A 25,850-nucleotide genomic window follows, 5' to 3' on the forward strand; every position below is an offset into this window, starting at 1 on the left:
TGCTTCTCCTTTGAACTTTTTCAATTCAAAAGCCAAAATACCATAGCTAAAATGCCACCAAGGATGTTGGCAGTACATAACCACATATGATCAATTTCCTTGGTCTTTCTTCTGACATTATCCAAACAACTATTGTCTTAGAGGGCAAGATGAATGTTATGAGGATATAATGAAGTCAAACTCCTAAGAATCCCAAATTTTGTTTCTCAGCCTGTGTTCTAAATGATACATACCATGGCCATCATCCAGGAATTCTGTGACGGTGGCTGAAGTGCATTTGGACCAGGGCTTAGAGGCATCAATACTGGTAAGGATGGAAGACATTAAGCGCTTATCTTCTGTGGAACCAAAGGTCTCTTCACAGAATTTGGAATCGTCATGGGAGAGGCCAAGTAGATGTCCTAAGGGAGAGAATAGAGGAAGTGCAAATAATCCATGATTGTGTATTTCTTTTTTTCCATGACTATTATGCTAGGGCTTGACTTTTTTTCCTAACTGTAGATGAGTTCACTTTAACTGCTTTCTCACCCAGAGATGGGACCTCCGAGGAAATAACAGTTGCATGGAGTTAGTGTAGCTGTTGCTTTTGGTGAACATTTCGATGGAAACTGAAAAACTAAAGAGTAGATGTTCCCATAATTCATCTGGATCACATATGTTTAATGACATGTGGAAACAAAGCCTTATTTAGAATCAGAGTTTGCGAGACAATTGTGGGATTATGCCATAGCCCTCACCACATATCGTTTTGACTGTCTAATTTTCTGCCTTCTCTGATCAAGCCCCATGAGATCAAAGTGCATTTGCTCCCATATACTGTTGAAACCTCTGTATTGAACTTAGTGCTGTGCAAGTTGCAAACACTTAATAGATGGTTTTTGAATGTCAGTGACTTATTTTCTTAGTCAAGTAAATAGGTGGCTAATAAAAGGGAGGACTAGGGGAGACAAAGAAAGATAAGTGAAACGAGGAACTTTCCTGTTTCATGCAAAACTAAGCTTGCTTCATCCGTTCATTTCTTTTGGTGATATAGAGAATTATGAGTTTACTATTGTCACAAACTTACAGCTAATTTTGTTTTTTTTTTTTTTTTTGAGACGGAGTCTCGCTCTGTCGCCCAGACTGGAGTGCAGTGGCCGGATCTCAGCTCACTGCAAGCTCCGCCTCCCGGGTTCACGCCATTCTCCTGCCTCAGCCTCCCGAGTAGCTGGGACTACAGGCGCCCGCCACCGCGCCCGGCTAGTTTTTTTTTGTGTGTTTTTTTAGTAGAGACGGGGTTTCACTGTGTTAGCCAGGATGGTCTCGATCTCCTGACCTCGTGATCCGCCCGTCTCGGCCTCCCAAAGTGCTGGGATTACAGGCTTGAGCCACCGCGCCCGGCCTAGCTAATTTTGAAAACATGCCCATTTACATTTTAAAACATCTAAAAAACCAGTAACATGGAGTTTGAGAGCTTGAGGAAAGGATATTTCCCAGGTGATTGCTGTGATTGTTCAAAACCACTCAGCCAGGTAACATTTGTGCTTAAGCCTCTCAAACATGTTCTCTGCAGTTCCCGTCAAGCTAGATATTATTTTACAGAGCCCATAATCACATTCTTATAATCCAAGTAAATTGCTTTTTATTACATAAGATCAATTTTCATGCAGTCTAAGGATAAAATGATATTCCCCAACACATTTACAATGCTATTTAAAACATCTAGGACGGCAGTGTGAGCAATTACATACTCTAAAAAGTAGACAGCAAATCATCCTAGAGTAGTGTTTTTAACAAAGCTTTCTAGAATCATACACAAACCACTAAAACAAATGCAGGAAACACTGTAGCAAATTGACGACTACATTCTCCTTGGGTTCTTGAATACCAAAAGCAGAAAACTTTGGCCATTCTAGCAACAGAGTCCAGTGTGCACCAATAAAACCCAACACAGATGAAATCTTTCACTTTAGATTCCAACTACTTTGGGCCAACTTGTTAAATCACCAACACCTCATAACAAAATTGTCCACTGAGCAACTGATTGCTGTTATGGATGAAAATAAGTGGCTAGGACTTGGTGACCTTCCAAGTCTCAACATTTTTATGTTATTTATTCAGATATTTACTTCAACAGTATTTACTAGGCTAACAAGTTTTCTCTGGGACGTTCTCCCACCATCACTTAACATTTTGTTTGTTCAGTAGCATAAATGTGCATTATAGTCTCTACATAAAGTATGTCCCAACAGACTTGCAAAGGAAATTAGCAGGGGCTCATCTAATTTTTGAGTGGTTTGTTGAGCTTTTCAAGAAACTCACAGCTTACAGAAAAAAAAAGAAAAGTAAAAGAAAACCAGAATCTTTCATTCATGTATTATTAGAAATGACTTAAAGTTACTTAGTACGTGAAATACTTGCTGATAATGCACTCTACACTTCCTGAACTTTTCTAAGATAGAAGATTTATCAGTTAACACTGAGGGATATGGGTGGAAATTTCACACTTGAGTTTTTTCCTCTGGCCTAAGAGAGAAGAAAAGTGTCCCCAAGTGACCTCTGCAACATAATATTTATTTGAATCCAGGTTTTATACTTAAAAACTGTGACTTATGCATTCTACTTCATATGATATTTATATTTATTTAATGGAGTAATTGTCTTTTCCTCCAAATCTATATAAATACATAGCACTTTCCATATGCCTTTTTCTTATTGTACCAAGAGATTTTCACTTCATTTGGAGGGTAGATTTTAGAATTCTGATTTAAAATATAGGAAACATGGCAGACACGAAATTCACTTTCAGGGGCCTGGGAAAGTACCTACATTTTTTCTTTCAAACTGAGAGGTGAAGCATATAATTTTAAAGGGTTCAATTATGTAAGCAAGTCAATTTAATTTTTAAATATTTTGGCATCATTTATGAATCTTTTGGAATGCTCGTTAATATAATATTATGACTTTTATGCTCCCCAAATTCACTCATTTTACACGGAAACTTAATTGCCACTGAAGATGCATAAAAGAAATTATACTGGAAAAGACTGCCATTCAAGCATGAACGAACACATCTTCGTTTCACCTCAGCAAGGGGATGTGAATTTTGTAAGATCTCCAAAAGTCAGGCAGAAACAGACTGCTTAGAATCAACAGAAAGAGATGGACTCTTTTGAGGGCGAATGAACATTCTGTCCTCCATGAAGAAAGCCTGTCAGCTGTCCGGGAGAGGCATGCTCTCTCAAGGGCAGTGAGAGTCCCGGGCAATGTGAGGAACACTGAAGCACCCAAAGTAACCAGCAGCCAGTTCCAGTGTAGCTGGAACCAGGGCATGGCAAAAGAACCATGTGACTTCCCTTCAGGAGCTGGACAGAATATGAAAGGGAAGACCAATGTGAGGGATGTTTGGATGCTCTTCAGGAAAGACGTGACACACATTCTAAAGGCTGCAAACAGCCAAAGGAGTGGTATTTTCTAATTCGAGCCCTCCAATCAATTATGCTAAGACATTTACTGTTAGTTGAAATCAGCCTTGAAAAAGCAAAAGTATACAAAAGTATAAGCAATTTTAAAGGAGTACTCACAGTAAAGATGGCACACTATGATACTAAAAGCTAACTTAACAGAGAAAATCCAGAATCCGGGGAATTTAAAATACAATGTCACAGCTGACAACTGTGTATTTCAAGTAGGGATTGTGAAGGGGAATTGGAAAAGCTAATAGCTTTGAAGACATCTGCCTTTTCAGGAAGACGTTGTTCATAAATCATTCACAGAGATGTTTAAAATGAATGGTGTGGTTTGGAGATTAAGCATTTCTTGGACAAGCAGACCCCAGGAGCATTAGCAGCAGATAGGATTAGATATCCCTGTCCCAGAGAGTAAAACAGCACATGAAGAATATAAAAGAGTGTGGAGAAAATGTGTACAATGCCAAAAGTAATTTGTTGTTTACATCAAATTGTATTACATGATGAGTTTTTAAAGCAATACAGAGCAACAGAGTTAGTTGCGGGTGAGGTTTTAGAGGAGGCAGGGGATGAAATCAAGAAATCCACATAGAATGGCAATCCTTACCCTTGGAGAAGGGAAAGAGTTCTTTTTGGAGAGTCTGAGTGCTGCAAGGGAAGGGTGGGGAGGACGCAAAGCCATTTTGACAAAGATTTGAGAAAGCTCCCTCAGTAAAATAGGACGTGAAACTCCTAGCGAGACAAACGGCAGAGGTGGGTTTAGAGGTAACTATCTGCTGTCAGGATTTAAAGCAGAGGTAGTGAAGTCTTGCTTTAGGGAAGAGTTAGTATTTGTGTTTAGGACCATTTATATAATCAGCAAACATGCAAAAGATCGAAAAGTAGTATGCCTGAGCAATTTTGTTTACAATACTATCTTTCTCAGCTATCCTTAATTTTTGATGATGTCATTGGAAGCTTTTCACCTAAAACCCTGAGGCAATTAAGGACCAAACACACTTGTGTAATAGATGCCCCTGTTAATGGCCTGTGTATTTATATGCTAAATAAGGTTTTAACTGGGTAGGGGAGACAGAAGCCAGAGTGAAATTCAGAGAATAATGCAACCATCTAATCCACGACTATTTTCCAAGTGGTGCATGCCTCAGAACTGTATTTTGTTTTTGTTTTTGTTTTTGTTTTTGAGATGGAGTTTCTCTCTTGTTGTCCAGGCTGGAGTGCAATGGCAAGATCTTAGCTCACTGCAATCTCCACCTCTGGGGTTCAAGCGATTCTCCTGCCTCAGCCTTCTGAGTAACTGGCATAAAAGGTGCACACCACCATTCCCAGCTAACTTTTTGTATTTTCAGTAGAGACAGGGTTTCACCATGTTGGCCGGGCTGGTTTCGAACTCCTGATCTCAGCTGATCCACCCGTCTTGGCCTCCCAAAGTGCTGGGATTACAGGTGTGAGCCACCGTGCCCGGCCAGAACTGTATTTTGCTGTTTGAAATAATTAGTAAAAGTTAAGGTGTAAATTGTGTTAGATGATGTTGACCTATTCTTAATAGATGTTAAATCATGTCTTAAATACAACAGTCATGCTGAGTGTCTGTCAGCAAGTAACACTAGAAAGGAGTTTATTTGAATTAATCTAAGAAAATAAATATAATGATAAATTATGTCAGAATAAAGTCTATAGGGCTGAGAGTTTGAGTTACGTTGTTAGCTCAGATATAGCAAACAAATTGTCACCTGATAACTTTCCTGGTATGAAAATCCTCTTTTTGAATTGGCAAAGGGGTGACATTTTGTAAAATAAATGTTATCTTTGATATTCCCCATACAGATTTAAAGAACACCTTGCTTTCTTAAATTCACAAGGGAATCTGGTGTTAGAAAATCTGTGATAATGTGTAGCCAGATGAAGACACATCATTTTAAAGGAAACTGTTGGTTCAGCTTCTTATTCAACCCAGGTATTACTGTACAACTAGGGCTGACTTATAACATTAACCTCAGGAAGGAAATTGTTTGTTTTTCTAAACTTTGGTCTGCAAATTAAACAGAATTTCAAGCTCTTGTCTCCTGATCCCAAACTGACCAATGGTCAAGGGGACACAGTACCACATCCTGAAAAAATGTCACAAGAAGCTCTGTAATGTGTTTATTTGGGAAAGCACTGCTCAGATGAAGCATCTGTTTCTTAATGAGGTCATGTTTTTACTTTACCTAATTTTCCAGCTGGGATTATGGAGGTGCAAGGTCTTGCCAGGGGTTGAAAAGTGAGTCAGCTGCTCACATGGGATCAGAAGCTAGAATCCTTGAAGAAGGGAAGCATGAGCTCCAATCATTGGATCATGCATGCTTATTCAAACACGAATCTTTACATAGATGTGATAAAACTCTTTGACTCCCATTTCAAAACATTAAACATGAATGGTAAGTGTGGTATCAATTATGTAATTTGGAAGGAAGAAACTCTAACTTTTTCACCTTATAACTAGCTGTGACAATATCCTTTTGAATCCATTTCAGAATTATAGCCTTTAAAGTAAAAACTGTCTAAAAAAACATTCTAGAAGGGTATAAACATCTTGAGCTCTGAAGCCAGATGGATTGGGTTTGAATCTCACTTTAGCAGTATATTAGTTGTTGACCTTAGACGGGTTTAGAAAGTACCCTGTGCGTTAGCTTCATTCTCTCTCTTGGGTGACCCACTAATGGTACTTACCTCATGGCATTTTGTAAGAAATAAATGATATAAAACATGCAAAGTGATTAGAATATGTGCTTGACATATATCAAAGGACCAGTGGTTGTCAGCTAACTTTATTGTCCCCATTGATATTCTGGGATTGTTATATACTTTTACTTATGAGTATCCTAGTAATCAGTGGTGTGTATGTATATGTGTGTGTGTGTGTGTATATATATATATATACACACACACACACACACACACACACACAGAGACAGAGAGAGCGAGAGAGAGAGACATGCTCTATTACCCAGGCTGGAGTGCAGTGGTGCTATCAAAGCCCCCTGCAGCCTCCATCTCCTGGGTTCAAATGATCCTTATACCTTCTGACTAGCTAGGACTACAGGTGTACGCCACCACCCTTGGCTATTTATTTATTTATTTAATTTTACTTTTTGTAGAGACAGGGTCTCACTATGATGCCAGGGCTTGTCTCAAACTGTTGGCATTACAAGCATGAGCCACCATACCAGCCAAAAAGCTTTGATATTACTAGACACTCTTTATGTGGGAGGCAACAGGAAATTTCCTAAACATAAAACAAAACAAAACAAAAAACCACTCAGCAAGTGTGTGATAGATTTACTTTTTATGCCACCTTCAATTTGCTGGTTTCCACACATGTGGCAGATAATCTATAGGTTTCTCCCTAGAGAAACATGAATTGGGATTAAGTTTTTAAAAAACTGACAATAGACACAAAATATCCCAATATTGCTCAACATATAGCAAAAACTTATTCCCACATTTTATTTGGGGGCCAAGAAAGACATAGTGTGGCTTTGCTCCAAACTGCTTGTTGATTAAAGCAATGGGTTTGTGGGCAAATACCAAGTTTAATCCTAGTTTCCTTCTCACTTCACATCTTACAGCCAGCCTGGACATCTGATTCTGTGTATTTGGATTTGGTCTGTGGTGTTTCAAGAACCTCTGCAGCTTTTCAAAATATGGCCGTGTTTAATCTCATCATCTACAGAAGCAGAGTCACACACAGATCAGCACAACCAGGGAACACCTTTGAACCACACCAACACACAGGCGGCTTTGCTGTTGTGTCTCAACCACTTCCTAAGTCACAGCTGAATATTTGGTCTTAACTTTTTAAGTTGCCTGAGTTTAGCTTAGGAAGCACACTGGAGTCTTTCACAGTGGAGAGATTCACTTAGTGCGTTTTATAATTAACTACTATAAAGCAAAGCTTCAGCATGTTTGCAAATTATGGATTTCATTAGTCTAAATAAAATCAGATTATTCCTTCCAGCATATTAGAAGTTGGCCCAACATCAATAAAATTACTGTTTTTAAGAACCATGTGTGCAGCAGGTGAAATCTTTATTATTACAAGTCAATAATAAAAGTTTGACAAGTTAAAATATAAACTCAAAATGTAAACTTACATTAACTTGAAAACTTTCTGCAGTTCACATTTGGACTGTAAAGTGGCTGCAAACACATTCCTGCCTCCACTCAAGGAACATGGATGGAGACTGTGTTTTTGATAGTTTGAAGCGACTTTCTGAAATGCCTTAACAATTTAGCCAACATTTACATGCATATAACACAAGAAGGAAAGCACTTTATGACTGCCTATCCAGAGTCAATGTCAATCAATATCCACGTTCCAGAAGTCTGTATGGGCATCAGTTGATTAGTTACCTTCAAAATCTAGCAGCTTTTCTGAAAGAATTAGTAGAAAAAAAGAAGGGTTCTAGTTATCAAATGGTATATGAAAAGAGTAACTTTTCATAATTGTTCATTTTTAACCTGTGTTCATTTTAAACCTGTAATCTAATGCCATGGATAGAAATGGTGTCAGATAGAAACTTTAGCTCCGCCTCTACTTACCTTATGTGTTAATTATCAAGATAAGTTTTTTTTTAGGTGGGGGGTTCACTCTGTCACCCAGGCTGGAGTGCAGTGGTGTAATCATAGCTCATTTTATCCTCTATCTCCTGGGCTCAAGCAATCCTCCCACCTCAGCCTTCCAAGTAGCTGGAACTACAGGCATGCACTACCATGCCCAGCATTTTTTTTTTTTTTTTTTATAGAGACAGGGTCTCCCTATGTTGCCCAGGCTGTTCACGAACTAAAAAGAAAATTTTGATTCTGTTTATTCATGCACAAAATAGATATGACTTTCTACTTTAAACCACTATGAGGAGAAAGAGGAAACAGTTGTGCACTTCCATGAAAACCTGTACATAGGTTAATGAAAGTGTAATTCTTGCTCAAATATATCCTTTTACTGCTTATAGAAGAAATGAAGTAGAAAAATTATGGGAACTGCCTGGGAATCTTCTCCTTGCTTGTGTTTTGAGCACAGTAACACATTCACACTGTTTGCATAAAGGAAATTACACATTTTGGAATGAGGCTAGAGCAAATTTAAAACCCTGGAAAACTGAGCATTCAAAATTTCATTTCCATCACCATACTTTAACCATATACACAACTTCCGAATCTAGAAAGTCACAAATGTCTAGTAAAAAGGAAGGGGGATGGTGAAACCACATATCTAATAAAAATACAAAAATTAGCCAGGTGCGGTGGCAGGTGCCTGTAATCCCAGCTGCTTGGGAGGCTGATGCAGGAAAATCTCTTGAACCTGGGAGGTGGAGATTGCAGTGAGCTGAGACTGCGTTGTTGCACTCCAGCCCGGGCAACAAGAGTGACACTCCGTCTCATAAACAAAAACAAAAAAATAGGAAGAGGGAAGATTGCAGGAATTGAGAAGAATTAAAATCGAGAGCATGGTTAGCTCAGACTGAGAGCTTCACACAGCAATCCAAAAAATACAGCATTGGGAAACAAACCAGCAAGCTGCATTATCCAAGATCATACTGGCTGGAGGGGCAAGGCTGTAATAATACACAGATGATCAGGAAATCTTTTGTCAGGCTGTTTCCTAAATGTTGAAGGCTTATTTTTTATAACACATGTCCATAATATTTAGGCAAAAAGTGAAATTAAAGAATAATAAAGACATTAGAAAATAAACTGAATGAAAGTCAGATTCTTATATGAAAGCAGAATTGAATCCATATTCCCCCACTTCCCGACCTTAAATAGCTCAGATTAGCCCATATGTAATACAAAAGGCAAGTTAAGTAGAGTGTGTTTGATTGGACAATGAATTACAGGGACTTCCAAAGAAATAAAGATGATCCAACCAAAAATTTTAGTGGACGCAATGGCACAATCATATACCAAAGATTTAGGTTTGAGTTTTCATATAGAAGTCCACCTTTCTTCTACATTGTTTCCTTGTATAACTATGTCTAATATTCTTGTACTATTGAGAAAAATTCTCACTGTGTACACACACATGTATATATTTAGTTTTAATATAACGTTTGTTCTTATCAGCATCTGGCTTCCTGCCTCTCAGACTGCTGCATCAGCCCTGTAACCCAAGATTGGCTTAGGAATTCAGGAGAGCTGGGAAAGGTGACCCTGCACGGCTCTTCCTTCCACCCTAGTTAACTTGAGGTCAAAGCAGCCCTGAAGAAGCTGCATTTATTGCCACAGTGTTTGTCTTACAGGGAAATCTCCCAGATGCAGTCAATGTGTGAAAACCAATCACTAGAAAGGAAAGAAACTGCCTTTCCTTTAAAGAATGTGGAATCTTTCCTTTTGAAGATCAGGATTTGGAGCCCATAATCCTGTGGATGGATGATGCCAACATTCAACTCTGCTGCTTATTCCCCATAATTTCTCCACTTGACCTGTGACGAATCAGCTTCTGCCTTTCCAGGGATTTAGAACCTTTCTTATGGGACTCCTCTCACTCTGAATGATGGTGATTAATTACTAGTGTACTTTAAAAGTCTCCTCTATTTAATTACATCCTCCTGAGTATTTGGACTAATTCCTCTTAGTTTCCCGCTGCAGATCGGAACATTGCCTTGAGCAAGTTTCATGTTTCTTTCTCCCGCTTACCCAAGCACATACATAGATATGTAATAAATATTGATTAAGGTTCCGTATTAGGCTGTGTTTTTATCAGTAAGGATTAATAGGCATAAATGAGAGACATAATCTCTGCCCCGGAGCCTAAATGGGATGTGTTATAAAGACGCTTTCAGGCTGACCAGTTCTTCTAGTGCAGCTGAGAAGAGAGCCATGCCTCCTCATTAGCCCACCTTATAGGGAAGAAATGGAGACTCTTTTAGACAAGTATCTAAATCACTTGTCTGAGATAAAACAGAGAACCCAGAGACAGAGCTGGGACTCCACTCAGATCTTTGACTACTGAAGCCAAAGATGCTTAATCAATAAAACATTGAATTATTCTCAGGGATGCTATTGGATAGTTACTTACATTTAGGTTTTATGTTTGTGTTTTTCTGCTTAAGAGGTAAGAAACGTGTCAGGAACATTAACGCCATACTTAAGAATTGACATTTAACTACTGAATTCTGTTTTACCGGGGTAATATTGTGAATCATGCAATTACTGCAATTACAAAGTACCTTGGATTAGAAGTTATTTAACTCCCCAAAGAAAACATAGCAGTTAGAAATGGGTGCTTTGTGAAAATACTCTCTGCCTATTAGGAATGTAAGAAAGTAGTTTTAATTCCCATTTAAAAGTTATAATTTTAACCTTAAAAATCAAAATCTGTTTAAATCAAAATCTTTTTTGCTATAGATGGCAAAAAGTACAATAATTATCAAACCGTGCTTTGCTCCCAAAAAGGTGATGCTGAGTTGATACACACATTTAAAAAGGAAATAGCTAAATTTAGCTATTTAGCTAAAAAGCAAAACATAAGTATATGTGAATATAAACAACATTTACTATCTAAACTCTACCCAATTTACTCTCCAAAACAACTCCTTGAAATAAGCACTATTATCCCTACATTTCAGATATGAAAACTGGAGCCCAGAGAGTTTAAATAATTAGACCAGTGTGACATAGGTAGAGAGTAATTTAGCAAAAATTGAGCTCATTTAGGACTAGATGTTGGAATTAGACAGAAAAAAAAAAATTAGACACAAAAAATTGTGTCTAATTCCAACATCTAGTCCTAAATGTATTAAGCCAATTTCTCATACACTTAGTAACCTAGGTCAATAATTAGGAAGTACATATTCTTTATTTTGGGAATGTTTCTTAGCAATCAACTCAGTTCTGTATTTATAGACGTAGGATTTAGATGTGTTTCTTATAACAAACAAATTAGGTAAGTAACAATTTAAAGCAAACCCTGTTGAGTGGCATGCTTGGTTTCCTTTGCTTGCTATTAAGAACCAGACAGAAATATTTACCATAAGCCATTGATGAACCTTGGCAGGAGCCTACAATTACCACTGACAATGAAATAAAACACATTACATTTCTGTGCAAACTGATTAGCCCTGGATGAATCAATACTGTCTCCAGTAACTTCTAAGAAGGACATCTCTGCATACCAAAGTTGCCTGTGACAAATTTCATCCAGGGGTCATTTAGGGATGCTTAAAAAGATAGTAAGAAGGCAGTAGCAGTAGTAAATTTCTCTTGAACTTTTAAATGACACTGTCAGAAGAAAACATCCACTGTGTTGCTGACTTTGCCTTCTCACTTGCTCATATTAGCTAACCTTAAAAGTGCAAATATAAACAAATTTAATCCCCAATGGTACATCTGAACCAGGAGAAATCTGGAATTAATTGCCAAGTATTTTGGTTCCTGTTGCAGCTGTTACAAGTGTTTGATTTGGTGAGGGAAAAGAAAAGGTGCTGCATACCGATTTCGTGAGCCACAGTGAAAGCTGCGTGGAGGCCATCGTCTTCAATCACAGCACAGCTGCGCTCTGGAGAACATATGGTCCCAACGTCTGCCATTCCCAGGGTGTCACATGAATGATGTCCACATAAATCCTGCCCAGGAGAAAGAAAGAAATCATTAAAATCAATTTACATCCAGAAGGAGCCGCCACATAGAGCCACTTGCTTACCCCAAATGGCAACAGGGATATGTTTATGGTATCACCTGTTCCTCTCTGGAAAGGTTCCAAAGGCAAACTCAAGGCAGAGACTCTTCTAAACTGCTCTGGGACCCAGAAACACAGAAGGATAATGGAATTTAATTACATTTAAAAAGATGTCTTAGGATTGTAACTTGTCTGTTACAATAGCGCCCGCAGCCTTAACAAAGCTGTAATGCATATACGTCTCTGATCACTTTCCCATATGGTCATGCTTAGGAAGGTCCTAAAATTCTGATGGAAATTCATGCTAAATTTATCAAAATCTGGTCTCATAATTTGTTTTCTATTACAGGGGCAAACTGCAGCCAGATGTCTGCAACAGAGTACAAATTTATTAGAAATTTGGATAGAAAACTAAATTTTAATTCATAATTTGATGAAAGGTCATCTTTTACTCCCAAAATGAGCTGTAATTTCATAGGTTGTGTCTTCTGAAATCTATGCATTCTTACTCATAACATTTAATGTAGCATTTCTCAACCTGACCAACCTGCAGAAAATATATGTCATATATAAATTGTGTGTACATGAGTATATGCATTTTCTGGTAAAAAGTCATAGCTTTTCATAGATGTCATAGAATCTTTTAAGAGATTCTCAAATAGGAACATGATTCCACCCCACTAATGGTGAAAAATGATCAATTTAGATGAAAAGGACATCAACAAGCCTCTTGAGATATGAAACATAAAGAGAAAATATAAGTCTCAACTTTTTGACGTGACAGATTCATAATGATAAACTTTCCCTTTAAATGCTATTTGAGTATTAATGGCCATTAGCATTTCTTGTGCTTGACCACAATTTTCTATGAAAATTTACTAACAATGTGCCCATTTATATTCCCAAAGAGCAAGATCGTGTTTCTAGTAAGCCATAAGTTAGTAACAGCAAAAGGAAAAGTTTTTAAAATATATTAATTATTTTAAAAGGCAACTGTTTATTAGTTAAAATAATAAATGTTTCTATTATACAGCAATCATCTTTGTATGCCCAACTTCCATACTAACCAGCTTATATAGTAGGAACTTAGCAAATATTTGCTTCATTGAGTTGAATTGTCACCTACAGTCAGATACCTTAGAGTGCTCCCACATCTTTAATATGCTGTATGCTAGCAGGACCTTAGCAGGCTCCAGACAGCCAGTACAAGGCAGTGTGACTACATAACCAATGCTACATACTCAATGGAAACATATTCTTCTAACCCTTTCCTATCTTGCTGCATAAAAAATCCAACCAAGCTGTATTCTCTTCTCTTACTATGTTCTCAGGTCCTTATTGTGTTCTGTTTAGTATGAGTTCCCAGCTAAGATAAGTTACAGTGTGGCCACCATGTTACTGTAGCTTTAGACAGTGGAAATCTCAGCCAAGTAGCCTTGGTTAATCATGTCAGAAAACCAACAGCCTTCCAAAGTTTCCTGTGTATCCTCACATGTCATCCCATGGGATGCCAAATTACAGTGGTTGAGAACAAGTTAGTAGTTTTTCAAATTGAAACTGGAACACACTTTTGCATAATAATCAGTCTTTGAGATAATAATATAGCACAATACATTTTTAAGCCCCTCCCCCACAATCATTTCAGTATCTCTAGACAAAAAACCTAGGTCATGCCTTAAGGGAGTTGCTAGACACTGCAGGTTGTATCTGCACACATTTTTTTAAAACAAGATTTATGTTTACACCACAATTTGGGGTCATTATCTTTAAGTAATAAAATCCAAGAATTACATTTTCCCTTCTTACTCTTTATAAATAAGCCAGGATGAAGAGCCACAGCAAAGGGAAATAACCCTCCTGTTCTAGAGAGAGATTAAACTAGATTCTTAATATCTCTGTGTTTACTGCTAATCAATTGCTCATTAGAGGCCATCAACCCTCCTTGTCATCCTTGAATTGGATTAAATGCATTTGGCCTTTTGCCACGGAAATGTGGCAAAATTATGAACAGAAGCACTTGTTATTTTTTTAACCACACTGATTAAACTCCTTGACTACTCAGCCACACTATATATTTCTGTAGCTATAATTATGTAAACTGGCAACCTTTCCATTTCACTCACACAATTTCAAATCTTGGCAAACAGTTACAGTTTCAGCCTCAAGGCTTATAATGAACATCTGAATTTCTTTGTGAACGATGTTCATTTCAATGAATTAAAACGAATGTGCATCAAATTGTTAAGAATACAGCATATCACATTCATGTCTACTTTCTGGTGATGATGTCTAACAAAATTATAAGTGTAAACCTTATTTGAAGTTTATAGAATATTTCCTTAAATTCTGAGCAGGAGTAAAGATATTATTGGGGCAATAGCATATATATATATATAATATATATATTATATATATATTATATATATATATTATATATATATATATGGCAGAGACTCTTCTAAACTGCTCTGGGCCCCAGAAACACAGAAGGATAATGGAATTTAATTACATTTTAAAAAGATGTCTTAGGATTGTAACTTGTCTATTACAATAGCACCCGTAGCCTTAACATACATATGCTATTACATATGTGTATGTATACATATATATGTGTGTGTAGATAGATAGATAGATAGATAGATAGATAGATAAATAGATAGAATCTAGACCTGGAAGCAGGAGATACTGGAGAGATGTGAATCACATACATACCATATAAGAGGTAAATGAATTAAAAGTGCTGACAAAAGCTTATCTGCTTGTTCAGTGGAGATCTGAAGATAAATCGTATCTTTGTCATATCAAATAAGGCTTGTTTTATGCAGGGTCAGTATCTTATCACCACTGTGTGGAGAGTAATGCAATGGAAGAGTGAGTAAAATATAAAGGTTGCAGAGATTTATCTAGTGGTTTTGTGGTATGGTGTTGGCCAGGATACAAGACTGAGACATCGTATCTAACTCAGAAGTGTATTCATGGTGGTCTGCGCGACCAACAGAGATTTGATAGGAAGGTCATTGCCACTGTGGCCATTCACCGGGTATGACCTTTTAGAAGACTGTAAATATGGCAAAGCTTGTGATTGATCACAGAATTCTGAAGCCATAATAATACCCAAGACCTACTGGGCACTTCTTGGGGATGGGATGGGGGACAGGGAGCGGGTAAAGCACGCTGCGTTGAGAAGCAGATGCTCAGAAGATAATGTGAACCTTGAAAATCCCAGTGGGTAGTACTGGGTGGTGAAAATGAACCAGTCAGACACAAACGTCCTAAGGTGGACAAATCACAGGAATCAGGATTTCTTGTCTTGACTGAGAGATTGTTTTTGCATGCAGTGCAAATACGCTGAGGGAGGGAGCCAGAGGCAACACAAATGCTGATACAGGTAGATACCATCACAGCTGCAGCAACAGCAGCTGAAATTAAGGAAGAACACCTTATGTAGGAGTTAAATAATAGCAACTTCTGTTTCTATAGATCTTACCCCATGGAAAGGGCAAGCATGGAGCTCAAGGGAAGAGCATAAAAGAGAGTTTAACTAGATTTCAGATATCTACCCATCTGTCCACACAATTCTTATTGAAGAGACACTAGTGATAGAAGAATTAATCTGGTGTGGTACATGTTTTAGTCATAAGTATTACCTACACACGCACACACACACCCACACCCACACATACACACACACACACACACACACATACACACATGCATATTTGTTCTATGGATCTGATTCTTGAGGAGTCCTTTGCCTTTCTGGCAACCTATCCAGTAATCCCCAATAACAGGGGTTTTAATTTTAGACTTCAGCAGAGACTACATTAATTGGAACTGTTAGGCCAGCCATTACAATGACCCATTTTATACAATCTCTATCCTTGTCTCTTGATATACCTAAGGGATACCAAACACACAGAGCCCAGATGGGTTAGGGGCCCAGAGATCCAGATGTGTTTATTCCTAAAACAATTACTGTGTGCCTCCAATCTGCCAGACACTGTGGAAGTGCTGACACTGTGGTAAATAGACGAAGTAAGATTTGATCCTGAGCTTTAAGGAACATCACGCTCTAAGGAGCAAAGCAGATATGTCAAGAGCAAAGCAAACTGTGACTTCCATTACGAACAGATTGTTGAGGGAGAACAGAAGAGGTATTGAGGAACTCTCCTTGAGGGAATCAATAAAGGTGTCTCACAGAAGTGAGTGGATCTGATAGCCTGGGAGGAAGGATACTCTGGCAAGGAAAGACTAGTGGAAACATAATGGAATGGGAAAAGGCAGAGTCTTTTTGGGAATGACAAGAAGTTTGTTTTGGCTGGAACACAGGATCTGTTGAGCAGAGGGCTAGCAGGGAAGTTGGAAAGAGAATCTGGGCCCAGAGTTCCAAGTCAGGAAGCTTTCTCTGACAACTGTGAGGTCAGAAGGGGAAGAAGAGATGGAACAAGTTGGAGACTGGGGGCGGGGGAGTAGATGCTTGACAGTCATTTTGGTAAACAGAAATGGAAGCTGGTTAGAGATAGTGAATGGAAGGTAGATTGCTTTTTAATTTAACGCTGTTAATAAGAAGCACTGTGTAAATCATTTACATGCTTTGAGACAAAGTTCCTTCATCATTAACATCAGGAGTTTGGTCCAGGTGATCTCTAGGATTTGTTCCAGCTACACATGTCTTGATATTAACTAAAAGCATTTCAATTTATAAAGAAATTAAAGCTCAGGGGCATTAAATGCCTGAAATCTCAAGCTTGTCCATACTGAAGCTGAAATTCAAACCTATATCTAAACACTTAGAATCCTGAACTTACTTCGCCATGGTTTTGTTAAATCATCACATGTTATTCTTGACATAATCTTATCTTTTGTATTCACAATCTGCATTTGGTTAAGCGAATTTCTTTTTTTCAGCAAATAAAGAATATCCTGGTTTTATCTCTATGCTATGTTGGAAAAACTAGATAATTTAGAGTTATATTAATATGTAAAATACACTGTGAAAGATATTCCAGAAAACAAGAAAATGGAAGCACTGGATAAGAAACCTGGTGACATCATTAATTCACCTCCTTCTTTCAGCTGTCACATCTAATTAGCCACTGTAAGTCACTGTAGTTGTCCTCTATTTCTCATTTTTTCCATTATTACTTCCTGCCTGAATTATCACCTAAGATTTCTAACTGGTCCCTTTTCCTCCTGTAACTTCCCTATCTATGTGCTCCAGTCAGTCACCTTCTTAGCACACAGATCTTACTAGATTCCTCCAGTCCTTCACCTCAGTCTTAGCCTGGCATTCAAAACCTTGCACAATACAGCCTCAGTCTTTCTGTCTGCCTCCATTGTACCTTCCTGCTCCATTCTGTCCACTATTTCATGCATGTCTCATGAACATTTTGGCCTCTGAAGCTCCGCCTAAGACATTCCTTCTGCTACAAAGAATTTTTACCCACATCCACCTCTTCCCAACATTTCTTGACCCAATATATGCCTCTCAATTCCTAATGCCACTGCTTTAGTTTAGACCACCTTGAGCTTCCTCTTGAAGATTTCTGAAATAGCCTGCTCACCCAGGATCCAGTCCACTACTTAGACCAGAAGGCTCATTTCAGAACACACCTCTGATCATTGCTGTCTTCCTGCTAATGGTCTTTTCAATGATTGCCATTGCACTTAATTTACAGTTAAAACTTGTCAGCATGGTGGAGTAGACTGAATTGTGTCCTCTCAAAACTCCTCTATTTGGAGATAGGGCCTATAAGGAGGAAAATGAGGTTAAATGAGGTCATGAGGACAGGACTCTGATCAGATAGGATTAGTGTCCTTAGAAGAAATGATACCCAAGAGTGTTCACTCTCTGTTTCTACTTGCAGGCAGTGGAAAGGCTTAGTGAGAGGGTGGCCACTTACAAGGCAGGAAGACAGCCCTCACCAGAAATCAAATTGGCTGGAACCTTGGTGTTGGACTTTCCAGCCTCCAGAACTGTGAGAAGACATACTTCTGTTGTTAAAGCCACCCATTTTACAATATTCTGTTAGAGTGGTCTGAACAGACTAATAGACACAGTGTGTAGTTTTTTTTTTCCATAGTTGGGCTGTTATTATCCTCTCCAAACTAATCTATTACCATTCCCCATTGAACATGAATGTTTGCTGATGTCTGCAATGCCTATCTCCTTTTTATGTATCTGGCTAACTCTCACTCTTTCTGCAAAATTGAACTCAGATGGAGTGGCAACCTTCTAATGCACTTCCATAATACCTGACAAATACATCTACTGTAAGAGTCATCATGCTGTACAGCAATGACCATTTCCCTGTCTGTTTCCAGGAATAGATTCTTAAGAAAGGGGTTACTTTTTAATCCCTCTCTGCCTATGAGGAGCGTATTAAAGGTCTGAATAAATTTGTCATAATGCTTTTAGTTTACAGAGTACTAGACAGGACTGTCTTCTCTGTCTGCCATTTGTTAGCTGTTACTCTAAGAAGTTTATCTTTGTTTCTCTTCACATGAATTCTGTCAAGATAATTATACGATGGTTGCAGGTTGTTGAAATGATTAAGTTTAAAATAGTTTGTGGCCATGGATAGTACATAAGAAATGCCCAATAACAGCTGGCTGAATCTAAATCCAATCTATCAATCCTTTGAGGATTAATTCAATTCTACATTTGCAATGAGACGTATATAAAGGTCCATAGGCAGAATTAACTATTACCTTCCTTTTCCTTTCACAGACTTTGTTTATATCTCAGCATGGGAGTTATCAGAGTTTTCCTAACATTAGAGCGATTTCCACATGTACCTGTTTCCTCTCTGCCAGGGATATGCCTAGTGGGCAGGGAGCAGGTATTTCTGTCTCGCTACCTAAAACTGCCTACATGAGTCTCACACATAGGAGGTACATATAGGCAGGTACTGCATAGATTTTAGATTTGCATGACATCCCTCACAGTTTATTGTAAAAATGTTAACTAGAGCTGCTTAGTCTGCTATAGTCTCCCCATTTCTGAGTTATTTATCCTTTTATTGATTAGGATTGACCTATAGGCTCTGATTCCTTGACAAGGGTTCACTTTTGACTTTAAATGAGATTTCAACTCAAATATGTGACTGAATTAGTCAGTCTAGGCAGCAAGCCAATAAGAAAAAGCACATTGCTCTCCCTCTTCCAAACTTCTGGTCTTCCTCTATTGCCCCCTGTTGTCAGAATCAAGCCAGGAGCCACGTGGTAAAGGAGAAATGCCCTGTGTGGTGACCCGGCCCCAGCACTGTAAGGCAGAATGTAGAGAGTTTTAGCTGAGATAGTGATCTATCAGCTGACATCTTGATAGTTAATGAAAAGGAATTAGCTTTTTATACTGCACAATCTCTTAGTTGGTTCTATTTTAATTCAACGTTTCAATCTATGAAAGAGTCAGGGTTTTTGCTGCTTTCATGCAGGGGTGGAGGGATGTTAAACAATTTCCTATTTTGTTATCAAGCAGGCAGACTTTTGTTTCTAAAGGGCAAATGGTCTAAAAAAAAAAAAAAAAAAACGACTGTAAGAGTTTGTCTTTGAAGAAATTATCTTAAAATAAAAGAGGACGTCCGGAACAAGGAAAGGATTCTGGAAAGCAAAGTTAAATCCTGGGGAGATTGGATTTCTACTGTTTGATGGCAGAAGTGGTGTGAATTCCAGCATTAGTGCCATTTCAGAATGAAAACAGCTTCTATGCCAGGAAATTGACTGGTGCTAACTCTCTCTAATTAGAATAGTACTGGAGTGCTGGGTACAATCCTGACAGTGAAGTGTGTTCCTTTGATAAATGAGTTACTAGCTCTATTCTGTTGACTTCCAGATGCACCTTTCAAGGTGGCCTCAGCTAGTAAACAGAGGTAGAAAATATATCCTCATACATTCGCTTCATGCTTGAAAAACAAGTAATTTAGGAGAAGACATCTGGACCTAAATTTGAACAGGACTCAGAGCCCATCAAAACATGGATTTCATGGCTTGGCGTCTGGCTGCTAAGCAACGCACTTCTTACATTCAAAACAGAGTTGTAAAAGTAGAATCTTGGTGCCAACTCTGGGTATTTCTCATTGAAAAGGAAATAGCTCTGAACGTTTTTCTTCAGGCCTTAAGATACCTGGTTTTCATGAGATGGAAGACCTCAGATCATCTCTTCTCCAGCCTTCTTTTTTTTTTATGCTCTGAAGTATTAGGCAGAGATTAACTTTGGATTGTGAAATACTCTCCAATGAACGCTGCATAAATGCCTTGAAATATTTTTTCAGCCCCCTAATTAGTAACACTCTTTTAAATTGGGCACATCTATTGAAAATACACATGCATTTCAAATATTTGCTTCCTGTGAAGTTAGATGTATATACTACAGGGCCAACCACAAATGAAATTTGCTTTCCTAAAAGTATGCTTCTGCTTGGCAAGGAGACCAGAGAGGGCCCATGTGAAATATTTTCCGTGTGTAGTCTAGTTTGAAAAATGCATGTTCTTATAATACTGATAAAAATTAAGATGGGCCATTAATTTATTTGTCCCTTGCTTTTTATCTGTTTAAAATATGCTGTTAGGTTCCAGACTTTGGAAAAATAGGGACAGTTAACTATCCAAACAAAAAACAAATTCAGAAAAAGTCATCGACAAATCACTGAGAATCACTGAGTAGTTTCCTGTTTTCTGGGAAACAAATAGGAACATTATGGGGCAGGAGGTAGGAAGTAACAGACCTTCTATTAATTTTTATTTATTTTAAAATTATGAAATGTGGATTTGTATTTAAAAATGAAAGCGAACTACTAAAATGACCCACTCCTTGGCGCAATATGCTTACAAAAGTATTTCTTCCTCTTCCTTTAGAGAACCTCCTTCCACAAACTCTCCAAAGCCTCCTTCCTGGCATCCTCTTGTGATGTAGCAGAGCAAGGAACCCTAGATATGGAAAGTTGCTTACCAAAAAACAAAAAACAAAAAACAAAAAAAAACGGAGCTTGGAAACCAAACAAGCAATGGATAGTTTTACAGAACTTTACTTTTCACTTTGCAAGGAAGGCTACAAACGAATGTTCTATCACTTCAAAGACTAATGTTGTGCAGAGGAGTTAAAGGATGGCTTCCAGAAAATCACATCATGAGGAAAAAAATTTTTTCCATTGTGCACAGCACTGAGGACTGCCTGGCTCTCCCTAAACTGCCGCCCTCCAGCATCTTTGTTTACATGTGGTTTACATTAATGTCCACCCTATGAACCACAAGCGTTTCTCCAGTCCAAATTTATCAACACTTTTCCTTCATACCAGGGGTGCCTTAGCAAAAATAGAAGAATTAGGTAGTGAAGCTGTGTGATTCTAAAGTCTCCTGCAATCCACCATTTAATTTCCTATCCTTGTTCTATTTGCTTCATTTCATACCATGATTTTACATAATACTTCAAAGTTTGTAATCCTTTATTCTGGAAGGGTCTCAAACACTTAAAGAATCAGCTTTAGAAGTCAGTTCTTACCAGGCATTTAAGAAGCACAACTTAAAACTGCCAATCAGAGTAGAGTTGTGACAACTGAGGCTTAGAACTATGCACAAGCCAGGCCCCAAACCAACCCAGACTTTTTGTGTAAATGTCACACTAACGTGGTGGTCAAATACTGTGTAAATAGATACTGCGTTCCTCCTAGAGCCTCTGAGCCTTAAAGATCCATTTCTTTCCTTCCCCATGACCATCTTTCTTAAAAGGGGGAAATGCTGAGAAAACATTTCTTCCTCCTGTCTTGCCTCTTCGCCCAGATCTTCTGCACTGGGGCTTCGGAAACATACTCATCCAAAACCCAAACACGCAAACGGGATGTGACCCTCCCTAGGCGGCGGAGTTGGCCTAGGCAGTGCTTGCGACGCACTGGTACTGGTCGACTAAGCAAAGGAGCTGTTAAAGGAACCTCACAAGTTTGTCCTCTCATCTGATTGGGTCTCTATACCCTGCTGGCCCGCCCACATTCCTTCCTTCCCAGGAACTGAGATTCCAAGGTGGACATGTAAGAACACCATTAAGAATCCAACCTGGAAAAAGAGTCCTTGAGAAAGTTTTCCCATCCTTTGTGTAACACAAGGGATTCTAGTAAAAAGGTATGGACACTTATAAAAGAAGGTCATCGGATAACAGTGACTACCGTAAATGAACCATCCAGCCCTTTCCACTGGGTTGAACAAAGTTATATTTTATTTTCACTGGAAAGAAGACCCATGATCCCAAAGGCAACTTTGTTTTCCTTTCTTTTCCCCATTTAACTGTATCATTTCCCCAAGCATCCTAGTGCCTTCTTATGTTTACGTTCCTATGCCACAGCACCTTCGACTAGATGACATACAGTATTACTGAGTCTTCATCATTACCTAAGCAGATCTTGTCATTTCAGGCAAAAATTTCTGCGGGGGCTAACCTGAATACAGGAGCAGAGTTGAAGGCTGGTTGGATTTCCTGCAAGAAGCAGTTAAACACATCCACAGCTGCAGGAGGTTTGAGGAAGCAGCAAAGCTACCAGCAAGATTCCCTTCCACCTACCTCCTAATCCCAGCACTGGGACCCCCGCATCCCGGCTGGACCTACCTCCCGAGTAAACAGGATAGCTGCGTCGTAGTGCTCCTCATGGTCATCTCCCAGCTGGTTGTGTTGGTGCTGCCACTTGCAAAAGTTCTTGAGTGTGGTGGCCGCGTTCTTGCTCACCTCTAGGCTCTTATCCTTGTCGCCTAGCACCACCACCTTCACCACGGCCAGGCGGATGTGGTTCTCGATGCTAGCATGGCTGTACAGCCTGTTGGCGATGGAGGCCAGGGTCAGCAGGTAATGCTGCAGGCCCCGGCCATACAACCGCGCCATGGACGCGTCAGCCACCAGAAGCAGCTCCACCTGGCGGGCCCGGGAGATGGAGCGGCGCCGCCGCCGCCACCACGTCTGCGGTCCTGGGCCCCCAGCAGGCGAGACAGCGGACTGGTCCAAGAGCTGCGAGGCCAGTGCTGCGCGTCCGCCCGGGTTGCTGTGCGCCGGAGGACGCTCGTGGGGCTCCGGTGTTGACGCGGGGGTCTCGCAGCTGGCGCGAGGCTGCAGGGCCTCGAAGCTGAAGCCCTCGCGGGTGTAGACGTGCAGGATCCGTGCGGACCCATCCCCGTACACGCGCCCCGTTTCCTCCTCCGCCCAGGGTCCGCGCAGCAGGGGCTTCAGGGTGTAGCGCGCGTGCTTGACCGCGAAGAAGCCGTCGAGACCCCCACAGAGGTCAAAGACAGCCAGAGAGCGGGGACTGCCGTCCACTGTGCCCCGATAGAAGCAGTGGCTCCGGTGGCGCCAGGGCGCACTCGTCCCGCCTCCTGCGGGCACGAAGCCAGCAGTGCTCACCGAACCATCTCGCTCCAGGTCCAAGAGGAACCTCCGGCCGCCCGCGTAGACGAGGTAGCCCACCTTGCCGCCGCCGGAGTAGAGTTGGTCGATGTTCTGCACGAGCCCCTTGCTCCTGCGCCGCTGCGCCAGGGGGTGCGGGTGGCCGGGAGGATCGGTCCGCTCCTGCACCTCCTCCCCCTGCCGCCGGCGGGGCTGGGCAGCTGCTGCAGCAGTCGGAGGCTGCCCAGCTTTATCCTGGGCAGGTGCTGCGGCGGGGCCGGCCGCGGCCAGGGGCAGGCGGAACGCGCACAGCAGCAGGGACGCCCACCCGAGCAGCATAGTGCGCTGCCCACGGGGAGGGGCTGCGCGACTGGGACTTTATGGGTATTTGTTATTTGCTATGAAGTTAACGGGGCGGGGGATGGGGACACACACACACACTTGCTTGCAGGATTGAGTCAAGTGTCGAGGGAGGGGGGCCCGGCAGCAGCCCAGCCTGTCCCGGCTGCGGTGCCAGCGTGCGAACTTTTCTTTGTTGCTTGGGAAAATGTTTGGATTCGTGCTCCAGAAAGAAGAGGAGGAAAAAAAAAAAAAAAAAAAAAAAGATTAAAAAAAAAAAGTCGGATAGTGGAGATTCAGCAAATACGGGAAAAGGAAAAAAACAAAAAGCAAAAAACCACCAAATGTAGGCACGATCGCTGTTCCAAGAAAAGTAAGGAAAGGTACCGCGCACCGGGTTGGCAACTGGTGCGCGCAGCCTCCCGCCCCCGCACTGCGCTGGACAAGCCGGCTGCGGAGGTTCCAAGCTCCGGGGCCCACTTCCTTTCTTATTTTGTGGGTTTCCTTGGCTCTGCTGGGACCAGGAGGAAGGGAAGAAAGAGACGGGAAAAAGCCATAAAAATTAAAACAAAAATGCAGGGGGCAGCCTGAGGCGAGCTGGTGAAGCGGCGTGTCTGTGTCCCTTCGGCTGCAGTGTCTTCCTGCCCGCCGTCATCCCCAGTCGGCCGCTGCGAGCGCCGAGAGCAGCGCGAGCGCTGTGAAGATGCGAGGAGGTGGAACAATGAATTTATAGCGGCATGCCATCCTGCAATGGCAATTTCAACAATTCGTCACTGCACGCTGCCTCTTAAAGGGAGAGCTTCCCCCACCACTCCCACCCTTCCCAGACCGCGCCTAATCAGATGGGGGAGGGCAAAAGAGGAGGGTGATCGAGGAAAGGGAGACGAAGTAGGAGGAAGGGACTGGGACCCGGCGAGGTGGAAGGAGGGACGAGGGGAAAAAAAAAGTAATGGGGCAAGAAAAACAGATTTCCTTGGCCGCTTTTAAAGCCACAGTGGCTCCGGGTCTGTCTGATATTTCACAACCAATTGGGGTTGGCTAACTTTGGCTTACCTCATCTCCTGAACGGGTGTTTTGGTGTGTTTTTAAAGTTATTGAGACGTTTCAAGTCTCTCCCTGCCTCCTTTCCTGCTTTCCTCGCCCTCGGTGGGAAGTTCCTGCCGCAAGTTTTTCCTCTTTGCACACCCGTGCGCTCTGACCTCGCAGACGGTGCAACTCCATCCACCAGCCAGAGCTTTTCAGCTTCCCATGCGTCCCCTACCCACCGCGTTCCCTTCGCTTCCTCCCCTCCGTCCCGGCACCCGGTTTCCTCCCTCCCCATTCTCCAGCCTCTTAGTGCTTTGACGCTCGCCGGATTCGGGCTCCGGGTGACTAACTTCTCCCGGCCACCAGCAGAGCAGTGAGCCCAGGGCGCTTCCTGGCGCTTCGCGGAACCCCGGGGCAACAACGCCCGCCGCTTGGGAACTCCGCAGCTTTGTGTGCAAACGGCGGGCTCCCAGCTTTCTCCAGCACGCCTTTCGTCAGGGTCCACAATCTGTCCCTTAATCCCAGCCCACTGGAACTTCCTTTGCTCTAAAAAGGCAGGGCGGGAAAGAGTTAACTCTTGAAGGGAATTCCGCTCATTTTTTTTTCCCCGATAGATTTAAAAATTTTGCGCTCACACTTTTATTTTTTTGCTTAAATGATAATTTAATAATAAATTCCTATATCTGTTTTTGTCTCTTCTAAAGCAACCACTTATCGCCATAGGCCTTGACCTGCCTTCATTCTCAGAAATTCCTTTTAGAAGAAAAAGAATACTTTCGGCGGAAGGAAGATTGGTGCTTATTAGTACGCGGGTGGCATTATCACTGCTACTCATTTTCTCTGACCTCTTTGTTTCCTCTAATTATCATTCTAAGAAGGGAGAAGGAAAACCCCACGACTTATGGTTAGAAGATCTACCTTCTACTGTAGGGGTAAGAGCTCCCTCCATCCCCAAATTATTCTTCAGGCTAATTAACTAATGCATCAGTGAAAAATGAATGTGGTGTAATTTGTACAT

General features: G+C 40.8%; 1 protein-coding gene across 2 annotated transcripts in view; it reads right to left on the reverse strand.

Annotated features, from left to right (window-relative positions):
• ADAMTS5 (ADAM metallopeptidase with thrombospondin type 1 motif 5) overlaps nucleotides 1-25,192 on the reverse strand; it is a 51,058-nt gene extending 25,866 nt beyond the window's left edge. The window contains exons 1-4 of one of the 2 annotated variants that reach the window (XM_033232236.1): nucleotides 24,860-25,192; nucleotides 22,703-24,501; nucleotides 11,923-12,055; nucleotides 234-401 (exon numbers count right to left, since the gene is read on the reverse strand). In XM_033232236.1, coding sequence (XP_033088127.1) covers nucleotides 234-401; nucleotides 11,923-12,055; nucleotides 22,703-23,806 — 1,405 coding nt within the window. In that variant the 5' untranslated portion in view covers nucleotides 23,807-24,501; nucleotides 24,860-25,192. Of the gene's footprint in view, nucleotides 1-233; nucleotides 402-11,922; nucleotides 12,056-22,702; nucleotides 24,552-24,859 lie in introns of both variants that reach the window. The other variant, XM_033232235.1, reaches the window with a different exon arrangement.
• Nucleotides 25,193-25,850: the final 658 nt, after the last annotated feature.

The sequence above is a fragment of the Trachypithecus francoisi genome, unplaced genomic scaffold, assembly GCF_009764315.1.
Source record: "Trachypithecus francoisi isolate TF-2019V2 unplaced genomic scaffold, Tfra_2.0 Lachesis_group14, whole genome shotgun sequence".
Lineage (NCBI taxonomy): Eukaryota > Metazoa > Chordata > Mammalia > Primates > Cercopithecidae > Trachypithecus > Trachypithecus francoisi.